The sequence below is a fragment of the Strix aluco genome, chromosome Z, assembly GCF_031877795.1.
Source record: "Strix aluco isolate bStrAlu1 chromosome Z, bStrAlu1.hap1, whole genome shotgun sequence".
In the NCBI taxonomy this organism is placed as follows: Eukaryota; Metazoa; Chordata; class Aves; order Strigiformes; family Strigidae; genus Strix; species Strix aluco.
This window is the reverse complement of record NC_133971.1, coordinates 1,303,778-1,318,408: the sequence shown is the minus strand read 5'-3', so window position 1 is coordinate 1,318,408 and position 14,631 is coordinate 1,303,778. Positions and strand designations below refer to the sequence as shown.

Below are 14,631 nucleotides of genomic sequence, written 5' to 3'. Positions count from 1 at the left end.
TTAGCTAAACTGTGACTAAATTCTTGGACTTTATAATTTCCCATAAAACTGAAATTAATCTGTTTTAAGGGAAATTTATTATCTGGCACAAACACTGAAGCTTTGAATGCAGCGAATTCTACAGAGAGGTTAAAGAACACTGATTATCTTAAAAACAGGCCATGTGCAGAGGTCAGGACAGAGGTCCTGATGACCGTACCCGCCCTCGGTTGCACTCTGCTGTTTGTTTAACAGATACCAAACCCTCCTGGGCTGTTCTCTTACCCAGCAGCGACAGCAACAACAGGAGCTGCTTTCACTTTCACTGAGACATCCGGGAGAAGTTCTTCAACAGCCCGCCCTTAAACCAATCTGCAGCTGCAACTCACTTCTGACTCACGGCATGTCAGGGATGCTCAAACGTGCCCAGAAAATGCATCATTTTGTCCAGCTGAACTCGCACTGGCCGTGCTTTTGATGCCCTCTACAAGTGGCACTCCTCCTTTAAGACTCTCTTTTTCCAAGAACTATCTCATTATTACACAGACTCATCTGAAATCTGAAAGAAGACTGTTTTCAACAAAGCCAGAAAGCAGAAATAAAATCATTTTTCAGTTCGGCTGCAACAACCGTAACTCAGCTGGGTTATTTATCAGCTGTGAGCCAGCTGAACCCTTCTGCATTAGAGGGGTACACAAGGCAGGCCCCGGATGGACACGGGATCCTCTCTTAGAACAACTACCAACAGGAGTACAGCAGGATGGACAACTTCTCTCTGGAAAACACTCAGCACTGTATTTTAAGACCAAAAATCAAAGACAGCAGTACTACATGAGTGCGTATTAAGCACATTTATGGAGCTGAGCTGTTAGTCTAAAGTGTGAAATATGTTTGCCTGCTTTTAGAGAAGCTCTGGGGTTCAGATGTTTACTGAGACATCTGCCACTCTGGAGACATACAAGACCGAGGGGAGCTGAGGGAGAACATGCCCTTGCCCAGGCCTTGTGCCACTGTCACGTTACAGGCCACTTAAAAACCAATGACAAGAGTCTGTGCATCTTAGCACCACAAAAAATTAGTTTTCTGATGCCTGTGACTAGTATCCATAAGGAGTTTCTGCTACCCGAACTGACACAAAGCCCAAACTATTGTCAAAATGGTAATCCCTGGCTTTGCTTTTTTAAAAAAATTCACATTTCTGAGGCATATAAAGAAAAAAATGAATTGTTTTTCCAAAAAAATTTTCTAGAGCAGCTGGAAGCACTGGCTGCAGCTATGTCATGAAGCTCCTCACCACTAAACCCTTTGCAATACACTGACATGAAAAGTTAGGCAAGTACTTCCACCTCTGTTGCTCACATCATGAGACACTTCACTGTGTTTTCCAGATTTAGCAGCTTAATGACTAGATGAAGAAACTATTTTTTATAGCTGAACTAGCTGGTCAGTAGGATTTACTGAAATCAGGGGTAAATCTTTTGAAGACAGACTAGAGATTTATGGCTAAGAGATGAGAATCAATAACATCATTTGTGCTATCTTCTTAAAAACCACAACACAAAATTTCAGGCTAACTCATTAACTCTCTCCCAGACTGAGACTCTGAAGATTACTACCATTTTTGCCACTGAAAACTATCTATCACCCTTTTATGTCACCATGAACACTGACATTCTCCTTCCAGAGCTCTTAATATTTCTCCAATTAATCAGCTAAACCAACCCAAGAAATCAATGGCTTTGCTGCTCTCCTACAATTTATATACCATACACTAGCATGACTTTGTGCTAATTTGGGGGATGTAAGAAATTTAAGGAACTGTCTGCTGCAGAAAACAAATACCACTTCAGACGAACAGGCCCTAAAATTTGATATAGTTTGTTCAATGCCAAACCTGAAAATATTCCGCAGTTAAAAAAAAAAAAAAAAAATCTACACCTGCAACACACTCCCCCTCTCCAAAATAAAAAAAAAGAATTTTTAGCAATACAGCTAAAAAAAAACCCCTAACATTCTCCTATGCTCAAAAGTGTATTTTGGAAATGCATATGAACTAGATTGAAGTAATATTCTTATCTGAGTCATTTAAGCAATAGGTTACAGCTCTCTTGATTTGCTGTTCCATTTCAATATTCTACCAGAACACACTAATAAGATAAGCAAAATCACTTATTTTTCCCAGCATAAAACAAAGGCATGAGCATTAACACTTCCTTTGGCAGATAAAGGAAAAGGAAGAGGTCACGGGAGTTGTATAAAAGGAGGGACAAGGGGAGCTGGAGATCTGGCTGCACTGGCCGTCCACGTGCTGGGGTCAGCGTCAGGAAATGGGACAGTGAAATAAACTGGCATTCCTTTCACAGCTGCATAACCCAGATGAAATTAAATCAAAGTGTCCTGCAAGGAGAAAGCAGCAAAACATCAGCAGTCAAGAGTTCACAGCATGGCATGAAATATTACCAGCTTTCAAACAGGAAAACATAATCAAAAACTTTGAAGTAATGTAACTGTGTCTTCAATGTTGCATAAGCAGAATTTTCCACTCTAATTACTGCCTGGCTCAAACTGATTTCTTCAGATCATTTTCATTTGTCAAAGCTTCATGCTTTGCAAACACCTGCTTGCAAGAAATTCAGAAATTCTGAATATCCAAGCGGCTGTCAACTTCTTGTCACTACAACTAATGGGAACTGACTGTGCTTCAAAGTTACGACAATAAAGTCAAGTGACAAGCCATTTTTAATTTCACTGAAAGTATTTACTTTTCTAACCAAAGAGTTATGATGATCGTGTCCCTAAACAACACTCTGTATGCCAGTGTTCTGGTTGATGGCAAGTCAGGAAGAACTGAGAAACTTCTGGGTAAAAACAGTTACACAGCTCACTTCATCTCATTCAGTCTGTTTTCCTTATTCCCTACATAAAAAGGCAGGAGTATAATGTGAATCCATGTCAGTAGCAATATAAAAGAACATTCTGGGATTTTAAATATTATTAGAAATGTGCAGGAATTATTAGTAGCATTTTATGTGCACTAATAATGTGCTTTTTGATTAATGATGCCTGTGCTTTGGATGGGACTGGCTACTTTGCTAAAGCTTGTCATACAACAGATGTTTCCCATAGACAAAATATGGGTATTTATAACAAATGTGAAAAGCCTCAACTGTTATTGTGAAGATTTTGATTTGGATGAAATGTACTGATGAACTAAAAGTCGGATTTTGCGCATGTGCTCTTTATCACGTAATGGCAACAGTGCATGTATGCTAGTCTGAAATGTCTCTGTTACAAAGAACCATGAATTCAAGATTATTTCTGCAGAGTAAAGACATTTTTAAAGTTATCATTAATCACATACATACACACACATTTGTATGTATGTTGATATGCTCTGAATATGACCGTCTAGTTTACATTGTCAGGAAATACACCGTGGCTAAATATGAGTCATGAGTGCATGAAAGATTCAGCCTCTTTCCTGAGCTTTTCGGCTGTGGCTGAAAAAGCTATTTAATCTGCTTATTGAAGAAAACCGTTAGGAATCAAACAGCAATAAGGACCATTTACACCTGCAGAAGAATGGGAATATTTTTGGTGACACCTCTACTAATTGTTGCTCTTTATTTGAAAGCAACCAAAAGCAAATGCTCATTTTCAGTACCAAACTGATTACTGTTAATAGCTTGCTACCTTTCCGTATGAAAACATAATGAATAGATGCAGAGATAATAATAAAAGATGTAAGCATGTTAACATTTTGAAAGTTTTGGTATTCAGAAGTACACTTCAAATCACTTTTTTCAGTTGAAGCACTAACCCCGTCTGGCAGCAAAGGAAACCAAACAAATACTGATATTGGCAAAGCAATCAGAAGAGATTCCACCAAGTTTTTCCTCTTTCCATCTGTCTCCATATCCTGGTTTTGGGATGGAAAACTCAGTTTACTGCCACTTATTCATTCAAATCTACTATAAAATTTTACCTCTGCAGCAGCATTTATAGAAACTAAGATTAGTAAAGCAAACAGAAAACAAAAACAAATAACCAATTCTCCACCAAAATTATAAATTTATTCTTGAATAAAGCAACCACAGCTTCCTTCCCAGTTTTGCTACACTCCATCCTGGCTTCCCCACCCTACCCCCATGTTATTATTATCCTCCCTTGTTATATCACAAATTAAAAGCTCTCGTCTGGTCTCTTCTCTGAAAAGCAGCTGCTGTAACCATGCCAAATCCTTCTGGGGTTATCAGTGTTTCTTACAGACACGGTAGTTCAACGACATACAACAAATTGTAAGCACAGGGATTTAGACTGTAAGCTTTTCAAGGACTGAAGAACGTCTTTGTTTTCATATATGAGTACAGGTAGATAATTTTGTGCTACGTTTTTCAACTCTTATTCCTCTTTTCATCCTCAAAAATATATTGCCTCAACCTCTTTGTAACAGGTTGTGTAACAGTTTTTTTCAAAGTCCAAATACATTTTACCACTTTGTTTCCCATTGTCTGGTACTGCTTTGATAAATTCAGAGCTTTTTAACCTCCCATTGATGAGCAATTCTTTTGCAGAAGATGTAAAACTACTGTATGTGGTATTTCAGCTACTGAGTTGTGAATTTGATCAAAATTATAAGTACAGAAATGTTCACTGTCTTTAAAATTACCTATTTTTGCCCAGCAGTCCTGTGTAGCTACTGCTTTTAGCTAAACATCTTTTTGTGAACAATTCAGCTGGTCTGACACTTAGATTTTACTCTCTGAACTGAGATTTGCTCCAACTTATTGGTTTGCTCTGGAACCACTTCTTTTAACACCTTTTTTCTGACAATGTTTCTTCTTTAAAGAAGGAAATAGCACACCCAGAGTAGGTTCTTCTCCACCTTTCTGGTGGAGGCTGGTGTAGAGAAACCCCTGTGTCCTCACCAGCGGTTGTACGGTTCTTCACAGGAAGACAAAAACTTCCCTAATCTCTGCAGGTGCCTTTTCAGGAGAAGCTGGTTGCTGAAGATGAAGGGAAGGATGCGTTGTGTATAATTGCCTTCTGAATAACGTTACAGGGGAGATCAGGAATAAATTAAGTAGGTATGCTAGATATCAGTGCACTTCTGATCTGACATATCTAATTAAAACAGTAGATCAACACAACCGGTAGGGTACTCCTATTGCTTTCTCTTCAAAAAATCCTCTGTAACACAGGATAAGGAAACATTCTACTATGTCTAAAATAAAACAAAACAAAACTATTTTCTACAAAATATACCCACATTTCTAAGTCACACTTTTGGCTGTTCAGCAACAAACTACACAAAGCATTCAACAAAAGTAGCCCTAACCCTGCAAGCGTGTGTACCTGAACACCACCGACGACAGCGGACTACTAACCCTCTATCCCTCCACAGCTCTGAGCTCTTCTTATGTTTTTATTTGCACAAAAATCGACATTGTGAACTACCATTTCAGAAAACAATGACCAAAAAATCTTGACACACAACATGGTTGCAACACCCGGTATAAACAGAAGCTTCATGTGTATTGGAGGAAAACATTTTCTAAATACATTACCTAAATTGCTTTGCCTTTACAGCCTGCAAAATTCACATGCTTATTTATGTAAGCAAGAAGGCTATGTTAACAGAAAAATTTATTTCTGACTGCGTATTGTTACTTGAGGTTATCTCTATGAATGCGTAAGAAAAAACTTTATTTTCTGGCATCCAGAAATACCTTGCTTTTCAGAAGCAAGATATAAACTAGGAGGAACTGTTTTTGACATGTTCCCAGTCCAAAACTTCTCCAGTTAAACCACTACTACTGAAATGCACTGGAAGTACCTTTCCAGAAGTATCTTTCCTTGCTGTATGGAAGCTAGTAACCGTACTGAAGACAGCCACACGAGGTTTCAATACAGTATCATAAACATAATTACTCGCCAGGGACTTCAGCTGAATGGGGCAAAGAGATCTGCAGGCAGCAGTTATCAAGATCACTTTGGTTTGGTCTGAAGAAAAAGCTTCCAAAACCTGGAAACTAAATTCATGTCAACCTGTATTCAGGTGAAGTCTATACTCAAACAGACAACAAGATTCTACTGAAGGTTTCATAGTCTCTAAGCAAGACTAAGAGTGTCTAACTGTCCTTGTTTCTTTAAAGGCATTTTCTTGCATGATTTTTAACAGTCTTTATACCAACTGGTCACAGAAAGGCTTCCTACCAACAACAGTTAAACTGGTATGTCAAGAAAGAGTTAAATCAAAATACAGTACAAGTAGTGCAACAAATAATGGCAAAGAAGAATCTACTAGAAAAAAACCCAACTTGCAATGAGGACAGTCAAGTGCTAACCATGCAATTTTTGTTCTTCCCTGGGAAAGCCTATAAAGATGTAAGAGATGGGTGTTGGTGTTTATGCACATTATTTTATTTCTTAAAGAACCCCACAGCCTTACAGCTATTATATTGTTCATGCAAGCTCCTTAATTCAACAGAGACATTACTGCATAACCTTTGATACAAGAATGAGATGCAAAGTAATGACCACAGACACATTTTCTGCAGTCATTTATCCAACAGATACCTGAATGTCCCTATGTGAGCATCCTGGAGGATGAGAACCTCAGCCTGACCTGCAAGATGCCAGTGAAGGAGTAATTCAACATTCTGAACATGCCAAAAAGTAGGTATTTTATATTGAAAAGATGTGTAATACTATTAGGTTGAACAGTCTGAAAGAAGACATTATTGAAGTCACTGGGTTTTCTTCCCGTCTTTGGGAAAGCCTGGAACTGTTCCGTGATACTTTTAGATACTCTCCGCTTGTCTTGACCGATGCAAAAAATGTTGAAGCACAGCAAAGAAATGGATGCTTTCCAGAAATAGAAGCTGCAGTAGCCAAGCATGTCGTAGCTAATTTTTGTGTTACTGATGACCAACAACGCAGAACTCCACACTATGAATGACGACTGATGATGAAACATGAGACTGTGGTCTCACGACACAAGACTGCAGCTCTTCACTGAGGTGAACATTTTCACAACTGCAAGCAGGGATTTACTGCTCAGGCCTTTCAAGAACATCGTGGAGGCCCCAGTGATGGCAGCCAGTTGGTACTGTAATTCTGTGGCCCCAAGAAGTAGGTTGGGATGGCAGAAGCCACAAGTTCCAGGGTGTATACAAAGGTGATGATGAGATGAGAAAAAGCTGTAACCAGCTCGGAAGTGCCACTGCAGGTCTACTGTTCCTTAACCCAATCCTGATATACAACACACAGTTCCCAGGAGAGAAATCTGCTGTGGGGTGGAATATAGTCTGCAAGGAAATGTACCAGTGATGCTTTTGGGTTGGAGAACTGGAGGAGACCCAGTCCTCTAATGGCAAAACTCACTGTTGCCTGATCTATACACAACGCAGAAAATCACACCTATCTTCCAGAGACCTGACAAAATGTTCACATTTTAGCTTAATCATTGACTGCTTTAAAGCAAAAAAAGTGAGAAAGGAATTTGCTCAGAATTTCTTGGAAAGGTCCTGAAACTCTGTGAAAATGGGGACTGGACCATACCAATCCCCTCAAGAACCCACCTGAATCTTGAATTGATTTATCAAATATCAAAGGAGGAAAAATATCTCTGCAAACACGACAGCCAAGGCCCACCCACGGAGTCATACTGATTTCCTCAGTCAAAATGAAGACTTTACGAGCAGCAGTATTCACTACCAGGCACAAGTCTCTGGCAGCACACATGTCTGCTACATGGATGGTATCACCAAGTGCCAGATAAAATGGGAAAGTCTTTCCCTGTGGGCATTACTCAGTGCGTCTCTGGGAGATATCTGAGAGTGACAAGACAGGTCCCAGCTTCAGAATGAACCCCTACGGTCATAAATGACTAATCAAGGGACAGAGGAAATGAAACAAAATGCAGGCGGCTTTCCGACAGAATACCTGTCTGCTGACTGGTGAAGCCATGAAGAAGCTGTTCAGGTGAAACAGTAGCAAATGTAGAGCAATTTCCCTCGAAAGTTGTACTACATCTTTCTTCTGGTAATTTTCAGTGATAGGTTCTTTGTCTAGAAAAGATTGAAAATGTTTATTAAGCTGTGTATTACAACCCCTGAGTTTCTGGCAGGGAACCGATGCCTAACCTTTCAGAATTCCTGGAGGCACGTTAACCCGGGGTTGTCTGTCAGCCCTCCCGGGCACCGGTGGCTGCTGTTTTTCTAGAGTCTGTATTAACACCACCAGGAGCTGCTGCTCCCTCCCAGGCTGCTTGACAAGCCGCCTCTTCTTCAGGTTGATGCAAGTTCTCTTCCAGTCGTCCAACAGTTTTTCGGTGAAACACAATCTAAGAGAACTTCATTTATTGAAAAGCACGGACAGCCCACAGCCCTGGAGCAGCTTCTTTGTGGGTGTATGAGGCAGTGTTGCTATCCTCCTCTATCGGTTACTGAAGATCCTACGATATTGTCCAATTAGACAGCACGGTCTGTTATCACTGCTGTGTCATCCAGGGGCAGATGAGGAAAACTGAGTTATTAGGTGGTTTAGCCCTTGTGCTTTTTACGGGGGCAGCTCACAGTTCAGGAATTGACTTGTCAGAAAGATGTTCCCCTTCTCAACTCGTAAGGAGATACAGCTCTGATTCATTAATAATTGTAAATATAGTCTATTCTTACAATGATGCCCCAAAATCTTGCAGGTGCTGGAAACTATTCCTAAATGACACCAGTAACAACGAAGCATATATGAACCATTATCATATTAATCAACTCTCACTTTAAGAAACTCTTCCTAGAACGGGGATGACAAAAATAGCTGAATGTCATCTTTCAAGAGTCAACTGCTCACCTTCTCTCATGAATTTACACTATGAAAAAATTTTTGGTCCCTTCCTTGATGCCGTTATCACAAAAATCATCACACACAACTCTTGAAAGATTAATTTGTTTTAGAATTTTTGAGTAAAACAGGAGTATCTGCACAGTAATTGAGAACATTCTGGAAGCAAAATACTCTGACCCCCCCAAGGCATCCTGAGCACCCAGCTCAGAAGAACCAGTATCAGCACTGGTGACAGGTGAATGCATCCTTCCTCTGAGTGTCTGCTCACCACACCACCTATACTTTCCCCATCCTTGTGAAGCACACAAATACTGTGAGATTATTCATCCTTCCTGGAAGAACGTAGGACCATTGCAGGGCTCCATCTTACAGCTGCATTAGCACAGTCCCTGCCCAGACACCGCCGGCACTGTGGGGAGCACAGGACAAAGCCTGGTGGAGGGCCCAGGGGAAGCTGAAATGACAGACACCTCTTCTCCACACCCCAGACGTCTGCCATAAAATCAATCAGACCAGTAGCCTCTGCTGAAGTCTCATCCCAGACTGACTTAACTACCAATTTTAAGGCTGAGTGAGGTCAGGGACTTGGAGAAATGAAGTGCTCTGGCTCAAGCTGCAGTTGGAGAAGGACCCAGCTTGCCCCGGGAGTGACTCCTTCTCCTAAAGCATCAGTGTTGGATGTGGTAGCTCCAGGTTGGCCTCATTCATGGCTGCCGACTAGGAAGTTCTTCAGTCCAAGTGGACTGGCACATGCCCAAATGCAGTAGAGTAAGAATTGATTTTCCTCCACAAGCAGACAGCTTGCTAGAAATCCCATGGATATTCCCAGATAATTAGAGCTGTCTCGAACATAAGCATGATGCCTTCTTTGCACCATGACTGACAGACTTCATTTGCCCTACCTATATGTTCATCTCAGTGGTTCGTCCACCTGGATTAATCTCTTCAAGGAGGATTGTTAAACAGAATGGGAATTACTTTGAAACTCAAGGCAATTTGGTTAAATCTCCTGAAATTTGTTGCAGCATCCTTCTCACTAATCACATTCCCTATCTTGTTCCCTTATTCAATTTTTGAGGGAAATTGAACAAAAATTGCTTATAAGGAAAACCCCGAGTCACAAGGGAGAAAGGTCTACTCTTAGTTCTGGAGCTAATATTATAAAGGAGGATACCACTCTTCATTAATTACTAAATATCAACTAGTATGCAAAATTTTTCTAGAGCAAATTTTAATATCAGATTATTCATCTTGTGAAAAAAATTAGCAACAGGCTCTCTTATCCCACAGGAATGTGAAGCTATTTACTGACCTCAGTCTTTAGTTACCAGAATTTCCCACAACTGTTTACAAAATGATTGTCTCTGAATGAAAGGTAATTTTAAAAATATACTAAATGTGTTAAAGGGCCTTGATTAATTGATTAGAGACTAACACCTTAAAAACTGGTTTGAGTGTAAAATAAAAGCCTAGAAAAAGCTAATTAAGGGGAGCTTTTCATGACTCCTCCTCCTTTTTCAGGAGCTTATTTTCAATTTTAGGAGGTCACTCAACACTTCTTCCCCTTCTGCTCAGCACAGGTGAGGCTGTACCTGGAGTGCTGAGGCTGCCGGGTACAAGACAGACGCAGACACACTGCCACAAGTCCAATGACATGTCACAAAGACAACGAAGGGATTGAAGCATCTGCTGTATGAGGGGAGGCTGAGAGAGCTGGGCCTGCTCCACCTGGAGAAGAAGAGTTTCCTATCCAAGAGGGTGACATACAGCAGCCAGGCTCTTCTCAGTGGTGCCCCGTAACAGAGGAGGCAATGGTATTACACCGAAATATAGGATATTTCGTTTTAAACATGAGGAAAAAAACTCTTTTTCCTGTATGAGTGGTCAAAGACTGGTGCAGGTTGCCTGGAGAGTGTCCCTGGAGATACTCAAAACCTGCTCTGACGTGGTCCTGCACAACCTGCTTGAGATGACCCTGCTCTGAGCAAGAGGTTCAACTGGGTATCTCCAGAGGTCCCTGCAAACCTCGGCCATTCCGTGATTCTCCACTGCTTTGAAATGTCGTAATAAAGTATATGCTGACCTCAGCTGCCTTTCCTCAAGTGCTGTTTTGCCTTCCACCTCTGGTTGCACCGGTACGGCAGTGCTGCAGCTGGCATCCAGAACCACCACCCTCCACCCCCTAAGAGCAGAGTATGTCCAAGACAGAGACACGCACAAACCCTGAACACTTCAAGGCGAGCCTATACATATGCCCTGCATTTATGCTGGAGTGCTCACACAGGTTGTAACTTAAACCTTCCCCCTGAACATTCCAGGCTTTTTCTGTAAAGAAATCCATTTTTCTGAAAGAAATCCAAGACATACTGTGTGTGACTATATAAACATGAAGTTGCTTCCAGCATGAACTTGAGGGTGCATTTACCTGCACTCTCAAAAATCCCAAGAGAATAATATTTTTCAAAAATTTGCTTCTTTAAGCAGAATAAATGAAAATCATCGTGAAATGAATTAGATCCGACTTCTGTCTGTGCAGAATTGTTCTGTTCCCAGGACAAGCAAAAAGAATGAGCACTCCTGGGCCATTTTGGGTTTAAGAAGATTATGGGAAGTTCCATGGGCCGTATGAGCACATTTTTGCAAGTACACACACTTGCCCTTGTGAACACATGAGGCATGCACAAAGTAAATGGGGAAATAAAAGTAGTCTGTAAGGGGATGAAAATACACTGAAAATACAAAAATCACATACTTTTTTCTGTTCAAGATAAACCTTACATTCCTAAAACTATCAAATTGTGAAGCATTAAAATCACATCTGCATTTTCATTTTTCTATTTTTTCCAAAGACCAAGTCTCACGCAGAGGCAGCACTATCCTAATTTCTGGCAGCTAGCATTTCTATCATTGCTAAAGAAACTTGCAGTATCACACACAAAAATCCTCTCACTTGCCTGAAGAGTGCAGAATTACACTGCAAGTTATGTCAAACATGGCACATGAAGGATAACTCAGCTGGGAACTAGAGACAGGTGTCACATCCATATCAAAGATGATCTGCGAACAATTAGCTGTCTCCATTTCAAAATGAGATAAATACCTGAAGCCAACATATATGCCATATTCATCATTCTCTAAAAAAAAAAAATCATCTGGTGTCGTATTTAAAAATACACTCTACATTTTCACAGCAGAAAACCATACTGAAACAGTCCTAACCATTTTCCATGTTATTAATCATAACAAATCATATACGTAAATATACACACACTTTATGTAACCTGAGTTATTCAGAAGAAGTTTTATATTTAAATTATATGACAAAGTTATATTTTAAATTTTGGGAAATACAACTATCAGAACATGGCATTTGAACTATTCTGAATTAATTTTAAAGCAAATACAGCGATGGTGTTGCTATCAGTAAAACACTAAACTGCTTCTAAGAGGAACTTCCTTAGTGCTTGTACTAATAGTTCAAAAGACCAACGTTATGAAGATAACACTGGTCTGTTAAACACAAATGGCAAAAACATTTTAAAAATAAGATTCCAATTTTACAGTCAGCTAGATTTACTTGACTATGTGCTGCCTGGGTATTTAGATACATTCAGTTGCCATTAAGGGATGACAGTGTGTTACAGACACAAAATCCATAAAAATCCACAAACTACTCAGCAGAAGACAGATATCCGAGAGCAATTTAAAAGGAAGAATGACAGTCTTCAAACTACCAAACCTGTAAATAATAGGCATATTCTTCTGTTAACATGGAGGATTCAGCAAAAGAATAACAACAGTGAAATTTCAGAAAATCTCTTGAATTCTAAACTAGTGCAGACATCAGTCTACCTGTGAGTGATGCTTCTCTCTGTGTGATTTTGTATACTCTAAACTGAAGAAACAGCTTTCCTCGTCCTGTATTATCAACTTAGGGCATGCAGTTTCCATCAAAAGCAAACACTTAATTATCTTCAAGACAGAGTTCTAAATTACCTACATTTTAAAGCAGGATGCATGTAACGCTGTATCAGAGCATGTCCGACCTTATAAAAAAACTAAATTCCTACCTTACCAGGTCCAAATTGAGAAGTTCCTCCAGCTTTCACCTATCTAAAATAGTATTACAGGAGTGAGATAAACATCTCCTGCTTCACAAAGATACTTGAAAATCTGAATTAGCCTTCCGAGCTGACAACTGCTCGGTAATACTGCTCACCTCCAGCTGGTAGCAACAGCTCTGTGCAAGTATCATTTGACTACTGCTGTGAACTGCAGCTCAGAACGAAAGCAAGATAAGTCTTGATATCTGAATATGTTTCAACACATATTTGGAGGAAATGACTCAACTATCTCCACATCTTTAAACACTGAAAGCTGCTTCCTCCCCCCTCCCCCCCACTGCAGATGATGGTGTAAACTGAAGGGTTCTGTGGTTTATTTACTAAATATTGGTATGAAACAAATATTAAAGCTCAGCTGGCAAATGCTGAATTATAGATCATGCCTACACTAACTTTTTTTCAAATAATACCTTGAGCAGAGAAATACTAAATTTAATATGTTTGTTTTAATAAATGCATACATAAGTATTCCATGAAAATGAAAGAGAACTCATACTTTCTATCCTAGGATACTTTCTATCCTAGTATATTAATTCTGAAGATATTTTAAGTATTGAGTTGAGTATTGAGCTGATTTAAGTATTGAGTATTCACATACCACCTGATATTAATCATAAAATTTCAGAAAAATTCCTTCTTGGCCATTATAGAACTATCAGAGGCTGAAAAAGAAGGAATTGAGATAAGAAGGAAGCAATATAGATGTAGATTTTATCCAACTGAATTTCAATATGCATTCAGTTATAAATGAAGAAGTACAAGTATCCCACAACTGGACACGTATCGTTGTTTGGCATTAGAGCCTGTCCAGTCTTATGTACCTTTATGACAATTTATTTCTTTATTCTTACATAAGCAAGAAGAAAATCTTGCTTTAATTTAGCTTGAATCCTGAATACAGAAAGAGAAACAGCTCTCCATAAAATCTCTACCTGTGCTGTGCATTCTGAGGTCAGTATCAGACTGCTTCTGATCTATGGGTTTTCAGTTTTCTGGGGTTTGGTTTCCACTGGCAGTGAGAAACAAGCACCATTTGGAAAGGTGGGTTCTCTCCTCCCAGACCTCTCCATTCCACAAGGATGTTCCCGGATGCTTGGGACCCCCTCTCAGAGTGTTGCAGTTCACCCAGGAATATGTAAGTCTAGATTTAAATCCAGTGGTGTGATTCTGAAATACTACTTTTAAACTTTATGGGTAATCAGAAAGCAGACAGCAGGCTGCAGCCAAGTGGGTAAACCACTTTTCTCAGTAAGTCGTATTTGAAACACTGAAATAGCTGATTTACTATATGTCATTAATGGCTGTAATGAAACACCATTAAGAATTCCAGATTCTTCCCTCAACAGCATGCTGCTACAAAGCCGAAGTTTGGTGGAATTACTTATATCACATAGCAGCCAGCTTGCACACTGGACTTGGTCAGAATGTTCCACCTCTTTCTTAATTTGAACTTCATTCTTCACTTCAAAATGGTGGAGTTAAATATGCTTTTGGCATTCACTTCAGGAAAAAGAAGAGATCACCCCTAAAGAAAAAAAAAGTACATATCAGAATCACTCACCTAAGACCATGACTACAGGTTCTGATAGACCTGGGTGAGATGTGATACACTGAAATAACAGAAATCATAGGAAATGGGTGCAGAAGAAACCTCAAGCAGTCATCACCCCCACGGCACGAAGAA

The 14,631-nt window shown here is 39.8% G+C and overlaps 1 protein-coding gene across 8 annotated transcripts in view; it reads right to left on the bottom strand.

Annotated features, from left to right (window-relative positions):
• Window positions 1-14,631, bottom strand: part of MCTP1 (multiple C2 and transmembrane domain containing 1) — a 278,735-nt gene that overhangs the window by 176,337 nt on the left and 87,767 nt on the right. The window contains exon 1 of one of the 8 annotated variants that reach the window (XM_074811515.1): window positions 12,899-12,980. The exons of 5 other annotated variants lie outside the window; for them this stretch is intronic. Coding sequence is in view for 1 of the 3 variants with exons in the window: in XM_074811512.1 (XP_074667613.1) it covers window positions 7,927-7,950 (24 nt within the window). In the remaining 2 variants the exon portion in view is untranslated. Of the gene's footprint in view, window positions 1-7,926; window positions 8,048-12,893; window positions 12,981-14,631 lie in introns of those variants that run through there. 2 more of the 8 variants (XM_074811513.1, XM_074811512.1) reach the window with 2 other exon arrangements.